The sequence below is a fragment of the Cheilinus undulatus genome, linkage group 20 (assembly GCF_018320785.1).
Source record: "Cheilinus undulatus linkage group 20, ASM1832078v1, whole genome shotgun sequence".
In the NCBI taxonomy this organism is placed as follows: domain Eukaryota; kingdom Metazoa; phylum Chordata; class Actinopteri; order Labriformes; family Labridae; genus Cheilinus; species Cheilinus undulatus.
The window spans coordinates 13,454,372-13,477,768 of record NC_054884.1 but is presented as its reverse complement, the minus strand read 5'-3'; the positions used below and the strand labels follow the sequence as shown (position 1 = coordinate 13,477,768).

Genomic DNA, 23,397 nt, shown 5'->3' with positions numbered 1-23,397 from the left:
GAGAAGGCAGATAAAATCAAATCAAATAAAAACTCTCTTACTGATTATAAAACTCATGATTCATAGGTGAAGTCACTGATTTGACTAGTGTCTTTTGTGTATCTTTTTCACTGGCTATACCTGCTGTGTCAGTCACATGGATGGGGATGGTATCTTCAATGTTGGGACCAAGTACAGCATTACTAACATTAATTTTCTGATTCATGTTATTCGGACCACTCTGCATGAGAGGAAATGAAGTAGAGGAAGGTCAAAGTGGTTTTTGAGACAAGTGACAGAGCACAATGAAGTATTTAAACTTAAAGGCCTTTTTCTGTTTCAAGGTTTATGAAAACATGTCGAAATGAACTTTTAAAGTCTGAATTGTTTTGTGCTTCAATTTTTCATGCAGCAGACTTCTGCCTTCTTTTCACTGAGACTCTATGCAGATTCTCGGATCGCATCAGAGTTTTCGTACTCAGTTGAATTTGAAGCCACTGTGTGCCGCCCTGCGAGAAAGTAGTTCCTCTTATTTCTTTGCTGATCTTGTCCTGTACATTTTTTTTCCCTCAGCCTAGCTATCAGTTGTGTCACTCACTGTGGATCTTTGGAATCAAAATTCAAACAAAGGTTTTTAGGCAGCATACTGTCCTTTACCTGATGTGACACTTGGCTCACAGCGGGGTTTTAGGCATTGAAAATAACCATAAAGAAATGATCAGTTTTGTTGCTGATGGTCTTGTTTACTGATGAAGCTTTCTAAACAGAGACTGGATCATGTCTCATTTATACAATATGTTTATTGATTGATGTATTTTCAGATGCCCTTGGAGATAGTCCAAATCAAATGAATGCATTCTGTGGAAAACATCAGCATTTGGATGCTTCTCTACAGAATATTCTTGTTTGAGTTATGTTCCAGCATTAGCCTTCTCTGTTTCCCATTAGAGTCTGTAAACAACACTCTCCCCTATGACAGCAGCTGATATTTATCTATGAAATAGTACTGGCCTTCTGGCTGCTCCAATACAAGTTTTGCTTCTGTGCAGATGAATATTTCAGCTGTTGAATAAACAAGACTCATTTTAAATTCATTTTCACTTCTTGAAATCCCTGTAAGCTTTTGGTAGAGGTTGTTTCAGGTGCTGCGGAGCTTAGCTGGGAGGTAAAGAAGTTTGTTTGCTCACAAAAGATCTCTAACGAGAGCATCCTTTATCTATCTGTAGAGCTTATCTAGTCTTTTTAATCTTTTTTATATGATACAAGAGCTTGCTTCCATGTAATGGATCAGCAGGTGAGAACTGGTTGCAGATCATTTACTAAGTAAATAATGTTGAACAGAGCTGTGCATTGGTTTCTCTCCATCGGTCTTATCCTGGGAGTTAGATGTGTTAGATGTCTTGGAACCAGGACAGCGAGCCGACTTAATTCGCCTCAGTGGCAGCTGGTTTCCCCAATTCACCAGATGCTCCCGCTGTCGAGCCAGACAAATAGATTTTTTAGAAAAGGACTGGCTTAGAAAACATTTCAGTTACCTCCAGAAATGTCTGGACTAGAACAAAATAATCATTTTTGAGCTCATTTCTCACCTTGTATGGAACTGTCACGTTGGGTTTGACTCACGCTGTGTTCGTCTGTATCTCTGTAAAATAGTGGCAGATTTATGATGAATAATCCTGACTTGTAAACAGAAACCAAACAATCCCACTCATAATGGAACACTTGTTAAAGCTGTAGACTCTTGTGTCTCAGAAGAGGAGCAGCAAATGGAAACCTTGAAGTGACTGTTATGAAATGAGTTGCCATCAGGAGGGTTGTGTATTTCTCAATGTCCAACTGGCTGTTTGTTAACAGGGAAAGATGAGCAAGCTGGCACAAACCCACCGCAGAGTTAATGTTCAGCAAAAAGAGCCACAAGAACCCAACAAATGCTAACTACCTTTGTATAACAATTAGCATGAACTGCCTGCAGAAATGGGCATTAAATTGAAATCAGCATCCCCTTCTCTTCTGCATTTCCTCTCTCTGTCAGTCTGAAATCACGTTTGGGTTCATGGTATGGATGTAACAATACATTCACTCTTGGTGGGATATATATCACACAACTTGGTTCATTTTTTAGAAAGTAATAATTTCTATAAAGATAAAATTCAAGTCACCGTATGGATAAATGTTACTAATATATGTCAATTTTCTGTTCAAATTAGCTGGCGCTGCATTTATGAGTAGGTTAAACTAATTACGTATCATTTTTTATAAACACGGGCTTGAAACACCGGTCTGTTATGCCCTTTTAAACTGTAATGGACCTCCCGCCACTAGAGGTCAATGTATATTCAGTTAATGGCTGCTGCCTTCCTGTCTGGCACTTCATCGGTTGTAGAAAGAATACAATTGAGACTTAGCGGTTAGCATATAGTAGGAACAGTGTGGTATGACAGCTTTTTAACATAGTAAATGAAAATAAAGTGTTTTTTAGGATGTCTGTGTTTGAAATCACTTATAACTACTCACCCCAAGTGAAAAGAGGCGAAATATCAAAGCACAGTATTAATCTGCAAAGAGGAACGAAGGCCTATCGGTGCTAGCTTTTAATGTTAGCCACGCTGGAGAAAGTATCAGGCTAACTTCACACCTGCTGACTCAGTGACCCTGTGAGGAATTTGACTGTTTTCTATGTATTTTCTCCTCTTTAGACTAGTAAATTAAACACAATTTAAATGAGTGTTTAGTGGAATAGGGACAAAGATGCTTAGGAAAATCCTTAGTAACAACAGATAGTAGCTTAAAAACTCAAGTATTTGTATCAGCAGATCTAATCATTTCTTATGTTTACTGATAGATCGCTGCACATAGCTGTTATTGATGTACATTTCAAAGAAAATTAATATTTGAAAGTCACAAGAAAAGTCGAAGATTCTCAGAGATGGCCCTGGATGTACTGTGCTTATAAAAAGTATTCACCCTCTTGGATAATTTACCCTTTTATTGACTTTATACATCAATATTACTTGGCTTTTTTGATTCTTTAATGTGAAAGTGAAACCAGATTTCTACAAAGTAATGTTGATCAATTAAAAATATGTCATTCACCTTGTTGGTGGGTTTAAACCTTTTCTGTGTAGCTTGAGCTGTATGCTTCAGGTCATTGCCATGCTGGAAAAAAAAATCTTCTTCCAAGCCATAGTTCAGTTTTACACTGAATAACATTCTCCTCCAGGATTTTCTTATATGTATTTTCATTTTACCCTCTGCCTATACAAGCCTTTCAGCTGCCAAGAAGCATCCCCACAGCATGATGCTGCCACCACCAAGCTTCATAGTAGGGATGGTGTCTTGTTTCTGATGGCCAAAAAGCACATTTTTAGTCTCATCAGACCAACGGTCTTTTTCCCACTTGACCATGGAGTTTCCCACATGCCTTTGCTGAACTCAAGTCATGATTTAATCTGAGTTTTCTTTATCTTGCTACTGTCCTATAGAGCTTTGACGGGTGAAGAATCCAGGCAATAGTTGTTGAAGCTTGTAACTCCTTCAGAGTAGTCAAAGGTGTCTTGGTGGCCTCGCTGGTCACCTTCTTGCACAGTGTCTCAGTTTGTGAGGACAGCCTGATCTAGGCAGATTTACACATATGCCATATGCCTTTCATTTCTTGATGGGATGTTCAGTGCCTTGAAGAGGTTTTTGTATCTATCCCCTGACTTATACTTTTCAATAAACTTTTCTCTGAGTTGCTTGGAGTGTTCTTTTTGTCTTCATGGTGTAATGGTAGCCAAGAGTAGTGATTCCCCAGTGACTGGACCTTCCAGACACAGGTGTTTTTATACTGTAATCACTTGAGCCACATTCACTGCATTCCATTTCACTAATTGTGGGACTACAAGCACCGATTGGCTGGACCTTTTATGTGGATCCCTCACCATTCCCATTTTGGCCTGAAAGAGTTAGTAGCATTCACAGAGTTTTGCTTTGTTTACTCTACTTTCAGTGTTTACTTCAGAAATTAGTGGATGGTATTCCAATCAAACAAATAAGTCTAATATTCTTCAGTGAGGTATCACTACATCCCTGTTGCATAATGGTGAAAGTGTGGCCTTGATACCTACTTAAATATTACATAAGGTACTGAGCAGGAGGAGGATGTTTTGTTGTATGTGGTGCAGTATGTCAACTGTGAAACGTCCTTGGCCCCTGTTTTTAGAGTTTGACTCAAGGCAAACTATTTATATGCAGCACAGATTTTGCTTGGCTTAGTCACAGAACAACTCTTGCCCTCCTCTTCTCTTTTTCTGGGTCATTATGGTCACCAATTTTAGCTGCACATGAGCACGACTGAAGCTGTCTCCCCCTATCATCTTTGATTCTTGCTGTTGGCGTCCAAGTATCCCTATCATCTCCATGACTGCAGCATTTATACCGAAACATGGCCGTCGTCCATATCCCACATCTCCCCCTCATCTCCCTCCAATCAGTCGCATTTATAGGTCACAGCAAGATCTATTTCAGATGCACAGTAGGATAGTAGATTGTGTTAGCATGGGGTTTAAACCGCGAGGCCTCGGGGACCTTTAAACGCCGTAGCGTCAGCTCTCGTTACTGTCAGCCCCAACAGAGCAGGTTGTGTGTGCCATCCTCATTACTCTCCATGTCCGTCACTTGCCTGGCAACCAGGGTGGAGCGTCGGTAGGATGCAGGGAGGAGATATTTTAGCCGAAACTGCTCCCTCCATCTCTCGTCTGACATTTCCCCTTAAACTGTTTATTTACAATACAGAATGAATGGGTGGCGGCCAGAGGAAGCTGGCTGTCAAGCGCCATTGTCAACACTGCTGGCTGCCGGCGACAGGAAATTGGCAACTGTATTTTCTGCTCCCATGGATTTCTCTCTTCATCTCCCCTCCTCTTGCTCGCTCTCACATTCTCTATCCCTGTCTGTCTCTTTCGTTCTCATCTGTCTGTTCCCTTTAGTAAACAGCTGTGGTCTCATGCCTCATACCTTATTTTGACAACCTTCATTTGCAAGTGTGACAGTACACAAACATGCTGATTTATTCCTGCCTCTGATGAATGTATTTGAAGCATCCATTTGAAATAAATCTGCTGAAGAATGGGAAGTTCTGTTTGATCTTGTAATTGTTCTGTTACAATAATAGAAAAACAACGGGGCTGTCACGTTTGTTGGGATTGGTTTGTGCTTTGGACCTTGATATGAAGTCGGAAATTGACGGCTTACTTGCTGGGGTAGTTCCAGTTAATGCTTCCTTGTCAGTAGAGATGTCCTGATTCCATTTTTGCCATTGAAACTTCCAATCTGATTCTGGTACTCTCATTATTATTTGATACCAGTGGCAAAATATGTGTCTAAGGGATGAAGATCAGTCAACTTTTCTAAATCTGATAAATTAAATGTGTTTGAATGTAGGCACTGCCTCTTGAGCCTTAAGTGCTATCGTATAACATTGTTTGTTATCAAGAAAAAGATAGCATAGACTGGTGAGAAACGAATACACTGAGATTGTCAAAACTTTTAATGCTTTGATATTTTTTGATACCACATACTTTAAACAATACAATATCCATTTTTATATCTGATAGTACTGAAAATATTGATATTTCGAAGAATAAGCAAATAATCATTCATATTTTAAGCCAAAGATGCTGTAAGTGGAGAGAGAGACAGATTGTGTTGTCAAATGAGAGCAAGTGCTGGTGTACTGTTGTGAAAACAGAGCGGGGATAGAGAGATGCTGTTCGCTGATTTTTCAATGCCGCTACACTCAAAAGAAATTAAAAACACACCAGTACCCCTGCACAGACATGGAGGAATATTTTTTGTTTTCCTTAAAGGACAAGCAATTAGTTTTGGCAGACGCCAAACACTGCACATCACCATAAACACACCATCCTGACTATGAAGCACAGTGGTGGCAGCACCGTGCTGCAGGGATGCTTCTCAGCAGCTGGCCTTAGAAGGCTTGTGAAGGCAGAGTGTAAATGCAACAAAATATGGAAAATCCTGGAGGACAATCTTATTCAGTCTGCAAGAGAACTGCAGCTTGAGATAATATTTATTTTCCAGTATGACAATAACTAAGCATACAGAGAAAGCTACACAGAAAAGGTTAAAAGACATTAAGGTGAATGTTCGAGTCAAAGCGCAGACCTCAATCCAGCAGAAAATTTGTGGCTCAATTTGAAAAGGGCTAATCACACCCCATGCCCATGCAGCCTGACAGAGCTTGAGCAGTTTTACAAAGAAGGATGGAGTAAAATTGCAGTGTCAGGATGTGCAAGCCTGACTGAGAACTATTCACACGGACTCAGTGCTGTGATTGCAGCCAAAGGTACATCTACTAAATGCTGACTGGGTGAATATCTATATTTATGCTGTCACTTATTTTATATGTTTCATATATATTATTATTATTGTTATTTTTATTATTATTATTATTATTCATTTGTAGAAATCTGTTTTAACTTTGACTGTGTAAGAATTGTAATTTTTTTTGTCAAAAAAGCCAAATTATATTGACCATGATTGATATTTAAAATCAATTAAAGGGTGAAACATCTATGGGGGTACATATTTTGGGGGTGTATAAAATGATCTAAATAGGGAATAAAATAGAAATTACAGAGAGAAGAATTACTGTATGCACTTCCTCTGGATAATTCATCGTGATTCAGAGGAAATATTGATTTTTAGGTTGGTTCCAATCTTCAAGGAAAATTTGATTTTTATTTCCTTAGGACTGTAAAGTAAATATTACAAATATAATTCTGGCCTGTTTTCTAATGTGAGCTTATAATACATTAATACATCTACTGATGCCAAAAAAAAATTCAAAGCAGATGTTCAAGTAAAAAACAAAAATTTATTTCCTGATCATTGTCAAGGTCAGTGGTCTGTACTTATATCTGGTCCCATCTAACTTCATTCACATACATTGTCCCACATGGCTATACCTGAAAATCATCTGAAGACTGTATAAAGCATGGGTATGGTCTTAGTGAAGGTGCTGGTTGGTTCCTAATGCAGTGTTTTGAAGCCCAGTAGTGGTGGTTGCCATATTGGAAAGGCTGTCTTTAGGTCAACGTAGATTTGGAGCTGAGAGGGGCCTCTAGTTTCCGAGCACATGCCAGCTTGGTGATCACCTTAGCCACACCTCTAATTATTACAACTCATTGTCTTATTAATAGTTCAGTTTTAATAAATACAACCCCCATTCAGTGTGGACCAATAAAGACTGTGGCTATTCACACCCAACTGATTTTGAACAAGGCTGTAACCATATTTATATTTGCTGCCTAAATAGGCATTTCTAAATGAACGTTGGTGGAATTAAAGGGACTTTTGCTGCCAGCCCACAGTGGCCTCTGGGGGAACTGCACCTTTTTCTTCTTCTGCATTGCCTTAATTTATTTTTTAAGCTCCAAAGGAATGGTGGTCACTCGGGAGCAACTTGTGGCTCAATGTCTTGCCTGAGGACCCTTTAACATGTTGACTGCAGGAGTCTGAGATTGAACTGCCAGTCTGCTGATTAAAAGCCAACCAGCTCTACCTCTGAGCCATGGCTGCCTCTGTTGAAGTGCTAATTAGAGGACCTCATTCATGCAAGATAAAGAGAGAACCTGGCTTTCCTTTGCGTCCCATTGCAGCCATCTACAGAGTACAATCATGTTCCAAAAACAGCAAAGTCTATGTCCTGCTTACTGTGGAGATGTTTGCCTTTGTTTTTGTCATCCAGACCTTTCCTGATACGATGTTTCTTGATCCCAATTCCCCTGTCTCCACTCCAATCTAAGCCAGCCCTCAAGAGACACTTTCTCATCTCAAGGACTTCCTTCAATCTCTCTTCCTTTCCCTATCGCAGCTTCTCACTCACTCACTCCATCTTTCTCTTACTTATTTTCCAAAGCTGACAAATGAAGAGGATAAAGAGCAGCGGAAAGAGGGGCGGCAGCAGAGGGGGGGGGGGGAGCAAGATACAGAGCTGATTAGATTAGAGAAACATGCTGGACTTAACGCTCTCCTAATGAGCACTACAAAGGATTCAAGCCGAGTCTCTGGGGCTTCATGAGGGATGTTATTCATGATACAGAGAGGGTCTTCAGTATGTGTGTGCATCTTCATGTGTGTAAAATTCACAAAGGTGAAGTAAAGGTTGCCTTGAGAAGTCCCTGTCCTTCTCTGGAACTGTGGAAACCTGTTTAATTGTAGGTTGACGGCAGATAATGTGGGGCTGTTGGTATAAAAGAGAGGAGTATGAATACTGCCTGTGGAGGAGTTTTTGGGACACATGGAAGTATTTAAATTTTTTTTTCTTGTTTTTTTTTTTTTTTTTGGAAGGGGTTAGTTTGAGGATGGTGTGTGTTTATCTAATGAGATTCCCCACTGGTATGTGGGCAGAAATAGGTCTTTCAGGAGTGCAGAAGTTTGGAAATATTTCTGTATTAACTCTTCCCCACCATATTTCACCATATTTCCATACTATTTTCATCAACTATGCTCTGGCTTTGCCCTAGGGTCTGCTTGGTGAGATACATGCCTAGAAAACCTCTATAGGAAGACATACAAGTGGAATTCTTAGGTGCCAATATACTCCATCAGAATTCTTGACATGTGGTTGAATGATTGAAAGATTCCCAAGCTTTCCAGCACTGGAAGTGGAGGATTACATCCTTACTAGTTTTGTAAGCTCCTGAAACACATATCGTGCATTCATAGGGCATTTATTGTGTTGGGCAAGTGTGTAAAGTTGAAGCAGTTTTTTTGGGTTAACTGTTCTCCTTACAGCTGTAAATCCCTAGTTGACTAAATGTAAAAATGTCTGCGGTGATGGTTGGTTTTGTGTGTAATGGCATTATTTTGCTATTTTGTGAGAATTTGGGCTCATTCATTCAATAGAGCGTTTATGGAAAAGGCACTGATGTTGGATTGCAAGCTCTGTTCCAGTTCATTCCAAAAGACCTGGATGGGGTTAAGGTCAGGGCTCTGTGCAGGCCAGTCAAATTCTTCCACAACAAACTCATTAAACCATGTCTTTATAGTCCTTGCTTTGTGCACTGAGGCACAGTCATTTTGGAATGTAAAAGGGCCTTCCCCAAACTGTTGCCAAAAGTTTGAAGTATAGCATTGTCCAAAATGTCTTGAATGTCTGAAGCATTAATACTACCCTTCACTGGCGATAAGGGGACTTGCCCTAACCCTGAAAATAAGTCCTATACCATTATTGCTTCACCACCAAACTTCACAGTTGGCACAGTGCAGTCAGGCAGGTAATGTTCCCCCAGGATCTCCTGATACAGGACTTGCCCATCCTCTGATATCAAAGGGGCCAGCTGGTTGCAACCACCAGCACCATCCCCTAAGTGTGGCGCCCATCCAGCATGGCTGGTTCAATCGTAGGTGTATCCACTCACACTAATCTTGCCAGTGCCAGGATGCTCCACCCCAGACAAGGCAGCAACAGCAATCCCAATCCTAGCCAGCTCCCTTGAGATTGCAAGTATGCAAGTGACGTTCCAGGTGCCAACTTGGAAAGACTGTCCCAAACTGAGCTGAAACTGGTGAGAACTGGTCTACGACACCTCAGCACCACCAGCAACGCTTGACCTTCCTAACTGACACTTGTCATGCAGGGATTTCCCGCAGCTCGTCTAATGGCTGTAGCGTCAGGAGTCTACCCCTGCATGGATCTTTTTCTTTGTAGGTGTTTGTGCGTGTAGTCCGGAGTTTGTACCCCGTGCCCCGAGGCTCTGGAGGCAAGGGACACCAAACCCCTTTCAGCTGCATTAGTACCTGACTGTGCACAGCATTGGACTATGGAGCAGGCCACACGTGTTCTGTGGAGTGACACAATGTGCTTCTTTGTTTGGCGGTCAGATTTGCAAGTCTGGTTTTTGTAGATGCTCTGAGAATGTTACCTTAGTTGGAGGGAGATAATTGTATGGGGCTGGTTTTTTCAGGATTTGGCTAGGCCCCTTATCCCCACTGAAGGGCAGTATTAATGCATCAGCATACCAAGACATTTTGGACAATGCCATGCTTCCAACTTTGTGACAACAGTTTGGGCAAGGCCCTTTTAAATTTTTTACATGACTATGGCTCAGTGCACAAAGCAAGGACTATAAGGGCAAGGTTTGATGAGTTGGGTATGGAAGAACTTTACTAGCCCTGACTTAAACCCCATCCAGCACCTTTGGGATGAACTGGAACAGAGATTCAGCATCAGTGCCAGGGCCCATAAATGCTTTGGAGAATCAATGGGCGCAAATTCCCACAGAAACAGTCCAAAATCTTGTGGAAAGCCTTTCAAGATGTGTGGAAGCTGTTACAGCTGCAATATGGGGGAAGTTCCATGTTAAAATACATGTATTTAAATACAGTGTCATTACAGCTGTTGGTGTAATTGTCAGGCAGCCGGTTAACTTCTCTTGAAAAGTACCTAACTATACCTTTATGTCTGAGCCAAGCCACACCAAAGGTCATTTACCTAAACACTGTGAAAATGTAGAAAAATTGGAAGGATTTTACTGTGTACTGTAATGAAACTAAGTTGTGAGTTTTTGTGAATGGTACTTATGCATTTATAACAACTTCATCCTAGCCAGCACCTCGTCACAAACTGCAGTCCACTTCCACATCAGCACAACCTGTCAGTGCCAGTACAAACTGCAGTTAGTCACAAATATAAAGGTCCCCACACAGCGGAAATTGTTAAAGTGTGGAAAATGTATGCGACAGCGGGGACCCCGCACACTGAGGCCTGTGTGCAGTCTCCACAGTCTTTAGAGCAAAATTGAGAGGAGTGCTTACAGTGTTGGACAGGCTCAACGAGAACCTGCCAAAGTCTCCTGTCAGGGTTTGAGAATCACAGTGTGGCAATCTCATTAAACGAACAAGGCCTTTCAGTCAGAGCTCCAGAGAGAGACGAGGGCTGCATTGTGTTTTTATTTCCATATATACCACTCTGTGCATACAGTATATTGCTTATTCAGAGGAGAGCAAAGCCTCGGTGCTAAATGTATGCATAAAAATTCATCGGTTATAAAATGTTTAATGAGGCTCCATTATATACTCTGCATATGGAATCCTGCTTATTAAAGAAATTAAATTATTGCCAGCATTTTATTCCTCCGTCTTGCGTACTTCTATTTATTTTTTTTCAAAGCCTTATACTTTACATTAATGGCTTCTTATCGCACGTCCTCTTCTCACTTTGCATATTGGTGCTTTTTCCTGTATTGAAGGGGTAATAACATACATAAACAACCTACAAATGTTAAACTACTGCTGCTGTAATGGTGTCATGGCCATTACCACTCCCTATTCATCTTAAGCAAGGGGGGTCAAATGTAGATTGATGGGGTGCTGTATGGTTTAGGATTGGTTTGCACTTTGTGACACAGTTGGATAATTCATGGGTATTGCCGTGATGGTGGATGGCTATGGTTGTGGGAAGGCAGCTGGAGGTGTGAGGAAGCAGAAGGCATCACAGTGTCCCTGCCCCACTGTGTCTGGCTACAAGTGCTATTTTTTCACATCCATTTATCCACAGAGTGCCCCACCCTGCTTCACACTCACTCCATTACACAAATTCACACTCTAGCAGTGTCAAACCTAAGCCATTTTTTTCTGTTTTCAGATCCCGACCGGCTCCAGTGGAGCAGCTGACAAGGTCAGGATTCTTAGTAAAGGGCACGCTGATGTGTTTAAGCGAGGGCAACGCCTTTCTCGTTCACTTCCCCTGATAGTTTTGATTATATAGGTAAATACTTTGGAAAACTCCTTGGATGACCTTAAAGAAATAAATCAGGAACAGATCTCCACTTGTGAATTAATGATTTAAGTAAAATTTTAACAGCATGAGTGATTTTGTACTCCAAGTCCCCTATCCCAAAAAGAATGAGCAACTGATCTTTTGATGGTTCAGAAGATTATCTTGCTAAATTGCCTGTGGAAAAAGTACTTAATGGGCTGTTCCTATGAGATACTATTGTTGCTATCTTTTTAAGAGTTTCCTGGCCAAGACAGGCAGCAGCAGTCAAATTACAAATTTACAGACAAACAGTGACAAATTATATGGATAAAATGTCGAACATCTTAATACATTGTAAGAGAAATAGCAAGTTTTTGTTAAGATCAGCTACAATCTAAATATATCATTCAAAACATCTGCTGCCAGATGAATCTGCTTCCAAGCCAACCAACCTCCTCTTTAAAGCTTCCAGTGAGACCATTGGCACTGCAAATCATTCCAGGCAGAGGGAGCACCTTTTTTTTCTAGTTTAGATCAGACCTGGGGACAGACAGCAAGAAAAGATCCTGATATCAGGGATTTTGAGTTCCAGAGTTCTTTTGACGGAGGTAGGTCAGAAGGTAGGAAGGAAGAAGACCAAGAATCGCCTTGTAGCTAAGAATGTGCCCGTGTTTTTGTCTACATGAAGACAAAGAAGAATGTCCAACTTGTTCATACAACCAGGCCTGCCCACGTGATTGGCTGGGCCCCTCCAAAAAAACCTTGTGAATGGGCCCTTCCCAGTTGTGATTTGTTGATAATATCAACATGGGCATAGCACAGGGGGGAAAAGGGTACTGACTACCCAGGCCCACAGTAGAGAGTGGCCCTTGGGAAGCCTGCAATGAAAAGTGCATTTTTATTTATTTTTTCTTAGTAATTAGTGTCATTACTGAAGCAAAAGTGAATCAAAAGTTGGTCAACAAACTGAAATCTGTATCAAATAGAGTGGAATAAACTACCTGCTCCGCCCTTAAAAATGTCCAAATGGTATAGTCCAGCACTGCAAAATAATGCAACTAAATATAATTTAACTATAGTAAAAATATTGCTCATACATTGGGAAATTATGGTTCAGAAATACATTTAAATGCATAGATATTTGTAAAAATTGACGCAACATTTGTTGCTCGGCTAGGCAACCCTAGCTACGCTCCTGGATATCAATACAGGTGTGTGGGATCAGTAGCAATGGTGTTAATGTCGCAGCTAAAAATTACTATTTGGAGCAATCTAATATTGGGCTTTGATGTTCAAATAATTTATTCATACCACCCCCCCCCCCTTCATCACTGTCTCTACCCATTTTGCCACTTTAGTTTCCACATAGACCAATTTTTGCCATTTTTAGCTAATTTTGCTACTTTTAACCCTTCTCACTTCTTTAGCTGCCCATTTTGCCATTTATAAACCATTTTTACCACTTTTCAACTGCTTTTCACCCTTTTTACCATCTATTTTTTACCACTTTTAGCACATTTTTATCCACTTTTCACCCATTTTTGCAATTTTTTTCTTTCCAACACTCATTTGCCACATTGACCAAATCAGCCACTATTTAACAACTCACAACTTTCTGCTTCATTTCCTTACTCTAAATTCCCATTTGACTTATGCGAGATTTCAAGTTTTCGAGTCAGAACTCTGTTGGTGAACAGTATTGGTTCATGTGCAGTGTGTTGTTTTGGTCAAGTCATTGCTCTCTTCACACTAGAGAAAAATCTTGTATTATTTGTCCTTGCGTGTGAGTTTTCTCATATTTTCCTCACCTGTTCAGATTTCTAAAATCTTTCAGGCTTTAGTCGCTGCTGTGCCATTCCAACCAAATTCAAACTTTTGTGCCCTCCAGTCTTCTTAGTCAGAGCAGCTGCCTTTGTTTGTCTTCTATAATGGCTGTGGTCAAATATTGTGATAGTGCAGAAATGAGTCCACATTGCTGTGAGCTCAGCTGTTTTGATTTTTCATCAAGACTTTACTTCAGACTTTGAGCTTCTCTGTGACCTCTTGCAGTCTTTTGACAAACTGCATCAGACATCATCCACTCAAACATTGATTGGATTATTTGTAAAACCTTAATAATGATTGAAAGCGTGTAGTCTACCAAAGAAAACTTGGTGGACAGGATTTACACCCAAACACCAACTAATTGATTGGTTGTTTCCTTCCTGCACCCTTTTGGTAGTCTAAAAGATTGAAATAACAAGCTTTTTGAAGCATTTTATTTTTCTTTAGCCTCATCACATTGTACTAAAAGAAATTTACTTCAAGGACCAGCAGTGTGCCCCTGCTTTTGATCATATGATCTCCATGATCTCGGAACGATAACTCTTTAAACTCATGTAGTCTTTAGAATAACCTCAGATGATTGTTTTTGTATTAATTAGTAATGATAACTAAGCATGCACTGTTTCTTTACTGAGGTGAAGGGAAAAAAAGGTTTCAGGTCGGGACTTAATGACCAGGAAGTTTGGTCTTTTATCTTCTCTGCTTTCCATCTGTCTGTAAGAGACACTAACACTAACTTGAACACTTCAGTGAAATGAGAAAGGGAGATGATGCCGCATGGCTGAATTAAACTGGGGGCAGGAGTTGATGCTGTGAGGGATGGCAGAGCAGAGACATTTAGCTGCATTTCAATAAAAACAGCCTGCATCTTTGTGTTGAGTTGAAGATTTGTTGTTTTGTTTCTAAGTTATTCTGAGCATAACTGCTGTAAAATAATCCAGATATAACTCATTCTGCCACACTTTGCATGCTTCTCTCTACCTGTATTCCCCAGAGCAGCATTACTCCTCTCTGTCTCCTGCAGTGCCTCTCTTTATCAGTCCGCTGCACGCTTGCGCCGTTTCTGGCTCCAAACAGGGTGATCTTGATCGGAAAGAGCTTTTTGACCAAGAAATCGACCAACAGAATGGAAGCTGTCAGCCCTGAATCAGAACTAAAAATCACAGTAAAGATACTCTGAATTTGTAGTTGTGGTCAATTGTCCACAGAACAGAAATGTTTCTCTTTCCTCATTGAATTTCAAGTTAGCATTATAACTTTGCCTCACATAATTAGCAGGTAATGCTAGTTGATGTAGACAGGATCTCATCCAGAGATCTAAAATGTCAGAATCACGACCTATATGTTGACGAGAAATCTATTCAGATAAGAAAAAGAAATTATAAAAAACATTTCATTTGTTTTACAGGCTTCTGGGAATCTCAGGCTTTCTTTAATCTCTTTTAAGTCAGAACAGTCAAAGAAAAGCAGTTAATCCTTGCTGTAAACAGGCATATCACTGTCTAGCACTTCAAATCAGCCTGCATTAACAATAACACCTGAAAATGAGGTATTGCAGGCACTCTCCTCTCAGTCTGCAGTGCTTTCTTGCTGCTTCTTTAAGAATCAAAACACACCTTTATACCCCCATCTTAAGAGCCGACCACATTTGTAAAACACAGATGTAAAGAATATTTATTGTATTCTGAATATAAAGAATTATGGTAATATCATATATAAGTCAGAAATCATGGCTCTATAAATTAAATATTCTAATATCAGCTGGAGTTCGATTGACTGCAACAACACTGTTAACCACAGCAGTGATTTCCTTCCACATGCAGCGTTTCTGATTCTTTTTCATGCTACTTTTTAGGCTTAAAAATGAAGCAGGTATTTTTGCTGTATTATGTATTTTCACATTGTAAACTCTGGGAGTGAAGCCGGCTGAATCGTGAATATACAGAGGTGGGTTGTTCAAATCAGTATAAATTTTGGCAGCAATTTTTAATTTTAGTCTTAGTTTAAGTCTTTAAATAAAATGCATTTTAGTTTTAGTCACATTTTAGTCATTTCTATCCTTTTTAGTTTTAGTTTAGTTTTAGTCGACAAAAACTCCAAATATTTTAGACTAGTTTTAGTCCATAGAAAGTCCTTACATTTTAGTCTTTACTTTTAGTCTTGGCACTTATTTTCTTGCCTAAATTTTGTACCAAGTCATGGTAGTGTGCTACATGCACTCTGCCAAACCTGGGGTCCTTGCTTTCTACAGCTCAGAGGCAGAAAAGATAGAGATGAATTGTTTTTTGACAGATTTGCCCACAGTGGAGAAATAGAAGAGATTTTGAATGGTTCAACGAAGACTACATTACATTTTAGTCTAGTTTTGGTCATCTTGATAAAAACTTAACTGACTTTTTGTCAGTTTTAGTCATCACAGATCTATTTTTGTTAGTCTAGTTTTTGTCATGGAAAGCAAGGCTGTCGACAAACATTTTGAGTCATAGTTTTAGTTGACAAAATTAACACTGGTTTAAATCAGTGGTTCTCAACTGATCTGGACTCAGGACCCACCACCAACTCCTGATCCATCAAACACGACCCGAATATCCTAAAATTTTCAACAAATCAATGTTATTTAGCAATGAGTGTAGGCGTTTGTATCTCATTTGGAATATACTGTAAGAGAAAGAGACAGGATAAGAACGTCCTTATAGAAACTCTTTACTGATATGCATGCACAGATTGTTTTTATTCCATTTTCTATTATAAGGTGTAAATTTTGGATGCTTTCCAGACTGAAACATTTAAGCAAGAAAGCGAGTGTTATGTCCCCCAGAAAAGGAGTTAAGCAGGGTTACATCTCAAGAAAATGATTAAAACATATTCGTTATCATGGAAAAACAGAGAAAAATAAAATGCATGAATGTATTTTGGCTTTGGCCTTCCATAGGTCATGAACTTTTAGATGCAGTTTTTCTCCACAAACACCTTCGTGACCCACTGAAAACAGCTCCGCGACCTCCTTTTGGCTCCCGACCCACCAGTTGAGAAACACTGGTTTAAATGATGGTTGTTTTCACATGCTGTATTTCACAACACCTGCTCTGTGGTACGCTGTAACTTGCAAGATACACATGGTTTTTTAAATTATATGTGGACCTTGTGGTAAGATGATTTCTACACCCACATCTGTGTTTCATGACAGAGCATTACTTTAAATGGTAAAAAGATGCGCCTAGCTAGCTCTTCTCTAGTCTTTAAACCTGAACGGGGGTAGAATTAGAAGTCTACTTGTATATTAGATAACAAACTGGCCTTCATGTTTCTCTTTGTAATTTAACTGTCTGTCTGTGTGTTGTATTGTCACCTTGAATTCTGACAGGTTGGCTTAATTATAGATGAGTGACAGGTGAGAACAGCGCTTCACCTTTTATCTGGCTACGTTTTAAGCCCTTCACTCACTCGCTCTGTCATGAACGAGATGTTCTGTCGGTAAAGACTCTTATGTAATGAGCCAAATCCAAACATCCAAGGAAACGTTTGCTCCAAAAGTGGGCCAGTAAAATAATTACTCAGATGAATAAAAAGGGAAAAGAAATAAGCGAGGAGGGAAAGGAAGGAATAATTTAAGAACAGGGGCTGCTAGCTTTGTTTGATATACATTCTAAATTATGAATAGATCTGAGTCTCAGCCATTCTCAGCCCCTTTACCTACGCTGAGACTGAATTAATTTTACTTAAAACATTTCCCTCCTCTCAGCACACGTCTCCTCTCAGTGAACTCCAGGTTCAGTATCATAACACTCCTGTTTTAACGCAGCATACAGTGTAAAGAGCGTGTAAAACCAATAGCCTCATGTTTCTTGGACTACTGAATCTGATAAAGATGAGGAGCTTGTGGAGTTCGCCATGTGGACAGAGGAAGCTTCCACCAGATCGCTACTCATCATGCCCGTAACCATGGTGATATAAAGTCGAGCTGTACAGAGCATTGATCATTCCCTGAGCTGTCATCATTATCGTCCAAATAATTCCCCTTCCCTTAGGCGACTCTCGCCTGTAGTACCCTTCACACTCTGACACTTTTCATCAACATTGGTATAAATTTCACTCTCTCGCTTATTTTATTCAGATGTTATTATCAATACTAATAATAAAGCAAGGATTTTCTGATCTATTTTGGATGGCTCTAGCTACAATCTCATTTATCACTGATACTCAGCTTTTCATGTGACCATGAGTTCCCCTTTTTTCCTCCCCAGACACCCCGTTCAGAGAAGGTCAGGAACGGGACCTGAAGGCGGCCTTGAAGGGGACGGATCCTTCCATCCCACTGGTGTTTGTCAGTGGGAACCATGACCTAGGAAACGCCCCCACCCCCAGGACAGTGGAGCAGTACTGCAGTGCATGGGGAGATGATTATTTTAGTTTCTGGGTAAGCTGACACACTAGACATTTAGTAGCAGTAGTGTTGTAAGCTTTATCAGAAGAAGGGTTGTTGTGATACCAGAACTCTTCTTGTATGTTTTAAAATCTATTTAATTGTACATTAGGTAAACTTTAAAGCTGTGATTTTTGTTTTTAAAGCATGTCGACAATAAACAGAATTCCTACAGGTATAGCTTTGCATAAGTAGACTGCTCATATGCATTTTCATGACAGTTATTTCACCCTTGTGTACAGTCTACAAAATAAATAAATGTCAACATAACCCGGACTATAATTAATTTCTGAAATATGTGGTTATGCAGTTGAGTAGCCTACCAACCGTGTTTTATTCGAATGTAATTTTGATTTTTGTTTATAAAAGCATTGGGAAAATGTTAATTCATGGAGTTGTAAAGTATGCAACATGCCACACTCGTACTTGTTTGCTGCTCACAATGAAGAAGAGAGGAGATGCGTTCAGCAGCATGCATATGGGCTAAAGAAATGCATGGTAATCAATTATTATTATACTTTTTTAAACATTTATGTCCATTTAGAGAGCACAAATCCAAATTTTGTCCACTTCAAGGGCACCAAAGAGTACAATTTGTCAAGTTATGTCCATTGTAATGGCATCAGAGAGGACAGATTGTCCAATTTTTGTCCACTTCTGTCTAAGAGAGCACCAAGCCAAGTTTTTGTTGACTTAAAGGCACAAAAGATGGCAGTTAGTCAAATAATGTCCTATTTAAGGACATCAAAGAGGACAGATTGTCCAATTTTTGTCCACTTCTGACTTAGAGAGCACAAAGCCAAGTTTTGAGTGACTTAAATGCAGAAAAGATGGTACTTGACAAATAATGTCCACTTTGAGGGCACCAAAGAGGAAAATTCATCACATTTTGTCCACTTTAAGGGTGTCAAAGAGGACAAAATTAGACCAATTTTGACCACTTACAGAGCAAATATCCAAATTTTGACCACTTAGAGGGCACCAAAGCGGGCAATTAGTCAATTTTTGTCCACTTAGAGAGCACTAAGCCAAGGTTTTGTTGACTTAAGGGCACCAAAAATGTCAATTTGTCAAATAATGTCCACTTTGAGGGCACCAAAGAGGGAAATTTGTCACATTATGTACACTTAAAGCAAATAAGAGAGGACAAAATAGGACAAACTGTGACCACTTAGAGAGCAAATATCAAAATTTTTGACCACTTAGAGGGCACCAAAGAGGACAATCAGTCAATTTTTGGCCACTTAGAGAGTACTTAGCCACATTTTGTTCTCTTAGAGAGCACGAATCCAAATTTTCTTCACTTAGAAGACACCGATTTGGGCACTTTGGCAAATTTTGTTCACACCAAATTGAGCACTTTATTGTGCTTATCTACAACTGTTGCATACAAGGCAATACAGCAGCAACTTTTCAAAGATTGGGGAACCAAGGGGGGCAATCACCCCCTCTAACTCCACCAGTGGTCACTCACGAAAGCTCCCTCAATCATCTTAAACTCAACTTTGATTGCCTACCACATGTCTCCCTGTCTCTCTGTTCCTCTCTTGCTTGAAGCTTAAACAGGAATGTATACAAATACTGTTACATGGCTGTCTCTTCTTTCTTCTCTTGTCTCAGGTGGGAGGAGTCCTCTGTCTTGTTCTGAATTCCCAGCTCTTCTACGACGCTTCAGGCTGCCCTCAGCTGAAGGAGGCCCAGGAGACGTGGCTGGAGGAGCAGCTGAGCAAAGCCTCCTCCTCAACGGTAAATTGCATCAATGACTTAATTTTATTCTCCTCTGATTTATGAAGACATTCAGCTAGATAATGTCTTTCTTTGCTGTGTCTGGACCTTTGGATTCTTTCCGCCGCCATTCAACAAAAAAATTGAATTTTGTTTTCTGGTTAAGGCGCCTCACATCTGTCTCTGTTTAGGAACCCAAACCCAAACACGTCCTGGTGTTCCAGCATATTCCTCTGTACCTGAAGAGACCAGATGAGGAAGACGACTACTTCAACCTGCAGAGGGAAGTCAGACAAAACCTGCTGGACAGGTTCAAGAAGGCAGGTAGGAGAAAAATCAACATCTTTTAATTACTTTCCCCTCAAGGGATTTTTGTTAGCAAGTTTTTGGTTGGTATTTTTCTTAAAGGCACTTCAGCACTACAGAAGATAGAACATCTCTAAATGATTAAATCCTTGAAGTCCAGATTAATCTTTGCAAGATTTAAGAAATACATCATTTCAACAACAGACCCACATTGGGACTGCCAGGATATTAATTTTTATAATGTGCACAAAATGTTTGTAGGCCAGTCACTGTTCTTTGGAAAATTGTAAACCCTTCAGCAAGTATGTTTTTGGGACTTTGTGGGGTCTTTTTGCTGATAGCTTGGCCTCGCGTAGGCGTCTTCTAATTGTTACAGTACTCACAGGTAACTTTAGACCTTCTTTGATCATCCTGGGGCTGATCATTGTCTCAGTCTTTCCCTTTTTGGCAGTTCTTCGATCTATTCAAATGGTAGTTTTGCCCTTCTTCCCCATCTTTCTGGTTTTGGTTGCCATTTTAAAGCATTTGAGATTATTTTAGCCAAGCAGCATGTCATTTTTTGCACTTCTTTATGTGTTTTCCTCTCTCCAATCATCTTTTTAATCAAAGTATGCTGATCTACTGAACAATGTCTGGAAGGACCCATTTTCTCTAATTTTCATAGAGAACTGCACTAGAACCAGCATGTACAACATTTGCTGCCTTCATCCTTAAATATGGGACACCTGTTTGACACCTGTTTTTTCACAGAATGAATGACCTCTCTAATAGAATTCCACACTGCTATTATTTTGAACAATTAATGATTTAATTACAGAGAATCAGCAACATGCATGCCATGACTGTTGGGTTTGTTGGTTTTCTATTATTCTACTACACCTACTAGTGAATTATTTACCATTTAGAAAAATAATTTCTTCCAAAAATAGTGATTAGTGATGTTGGCTCTTATTTTGAACACAGCTGTACATCAGTGTCTGTTGTAAATAGAGACCAGAAAGACAGACAGCAACATCACCTTTCGTCCTAATGTTTCAGTCCTGACCTGTTGAGAATTTCAAAACACTTCACAAACACTGATGCTCACAAAAGGCCCTGAATGAAAAAAGAGAAATACAGGCTGTTGTAAGAAAATCGTATTTATTCTGCCTTGCATGACAGTATGCCTTATTTTTTATACTGTGTGATCAGTGACCCTTGCTACTGCTCTGGATGGAAATCAACATAACAAAATGAACCTGTTTTGGGTGCCTTGTGAGGTCATTTCATGTTTCAGTATCAATTAAATTTGACCTGTATCTCATCAAAATTTAAATTTCTGTAAAATATTTTATATATTTGTTTGGATAAAACTTTATCAAGACGCTACCAAAGATGTTAGTTTTATAGTTTTAAAGCCAGACACTTTAAACCCCTGACATCAGCAGTTTTTGTTCTATGGATGGATTTATTCCACTCTAACATGGTGTTAAATTTCTTATCTTAATTCTTCTTAGCCATTATTCTTTTTAAACCTGTTCACTTGTAGCATTTCTTTCTAAAGCACAGTTTAGATCCCAGCCAAGGGGATTAATATGCCATTAGCCTGGACCACGAGAGGAACTGCTGGCACTGGCAGACAACACAGGCGTAATTGAATTAATTAATGCTTTCACTCCCTATAAGAAGAACAATTACATAATCAGAATCCATTGTTGTCTGCTTATAGGAGTCCGATACAAGGGTATTGGATAGGGAGTCTCTCATAAGGGCGTTAGTCTGCATGAAAATCCTGTGCACATCGCTCCATCCAGACAGTTCTGCACGGCTGATTGACAGGACAGCTCAAACAGACACGCATCCTTTCTATCATGCATCAAGGTGACTGCCAGGGCGTGGTTTTAATTTCATTATCAAGTGATTATCTGACGTGTATTTAACCATGGTGGCCTGTTTTGGTCTGATGGCCCTCCTCTCTCATAATTGAATGCTCCTCTAAGGGAATGCTGGTTAAAGATTTAAAGGGCGACCCGTACAAGCTTTTATATGCAGGAACAGTGTATGTAGAACATGCTCTTTTTTCATCCACACTCTTGTTCACACTTCTTCTGTCTGCAATTATAAATTCAGACCACATACAGTGTATGCCCAGTATGACTATATGCATACAGTTATTAATATCTGATGATGGGAACACTCTTACTCATGTAGAGCTGTGTTCACATGGCTTTCTCATGTCGGTTTGCACATACAGTCATGTAGGGATGTACACTAAATGTCACTTTAGATTCCTGCTAGAGAGGAGCTGAGATTTTGCGCTGTGATTTATCTACAAGCAGTCATATTTTACTCATGCAGCCTCTCTGTCCAGCTCTGTCCCATACATAACAATGGGCACCGGGAAAATGTCAAGCTCTGTCTGTCGAAGTTATTGGCACATGTCTGTCTCCCTGCAGCCCCGATGGAGAATGTCAATGTAACAAGAACTTATTTTTGTCACTTTGGTATCTTTATACAATTTAAAGTGATTCAGATCGACTGTGAAAAACCTAGAAGAAGTTGAGAAAAGTGTGAATTCTATATAAAAGTTACAGAAGTGGAAAAAAAAAAATCAAAACAGCTTTGTCATTGTTAGCAGTTCTTGAAAAGTCAGCTCAGTGTATAAAACCTAAAACTACAATCCCATGATGTGACAGAAAGGCAGTACTTGCACAAAAGGAATCCTTCCAGTTATTGTTGAATAATCCAGCCTTTGTCTCTCATTTCTTTCTGCACTCCTCTGATCCTCAGGCTGCTCTTTCATGCTCTTCATCTCCTTCAGCAGTTTCTTGGTGACTGATGCTGTAACGTCTGTACCCTCAGTCTACTACAGCTTGTCCTTGAGGCATGATTGTTGAATAAAGAGCTGTGATTAGCACTGTGCTCTGTGTTTATGAAAGAGATGCTACTGTAAATCTATACCAGATGTTTAAATTTTGATTTGATTTTAGCAGTGTTAGCAGAGTTGATCTTTTAATGGGAGATGGAAGAGATGGTCTTAATTACAATGACCTGACTGCAGTCTTGCTTTTACCGACAAAGAATTGTTGCAGAAAGGGTTAGGAAAACTTGTCCTCTGCTGCCATACAAAAATTGGAGTATACATCCAGATGGCTCATAACTTTCTGATGTGAAATAACCACAAGTTACTGTTAGCTATATTTCTACCACCAGTTTGGCTGCACAGGCAAAATGCAGCATCACTGTAAAATTCAGAAATGGTTGATAAAGGGCCAAGCTGACCAGCATCTCCTGTGGATAATCCACTTTCTATTGACAAGCACCTTATGGAAGCCTACATTAGAAAAACAAAAACTATCCCAAAACTATGATTATCCAAAAACTATGATTCTCAGCTTTA

At 39.7% G+C, this 23,397-nt stretch overlaps 1 protein-coding gene across 1 annotated transcript in view; it reads left to right on the top strand.

The window, feature by feature from the left end:
* Window positions 1-23,397, top strand: part of cpped1 (calcineurin-like phosphoesterase domain containing 1) — a 67,973-nt gene that overhangs the window by 17,929 nt on the left and 26,647 nt on the right. The window contains exons 3-5 of the mRNA XM_041815739.1: window positions 17,809-17,981; window positions 19,608-19,733; window positions 19,904-20,036. Coding sequence (XP_041671673.1) covers window positions 17,809-17,981; window positions 19,608-19,733; window positions 19,904-20,036 — 432 coding nt within the window. The remainder of the gene's footprint in view (window positions 1-17,808; window positions 17,982-19,607; window positions 19,734-19,903; window positions 20,037-23,397) is intronic.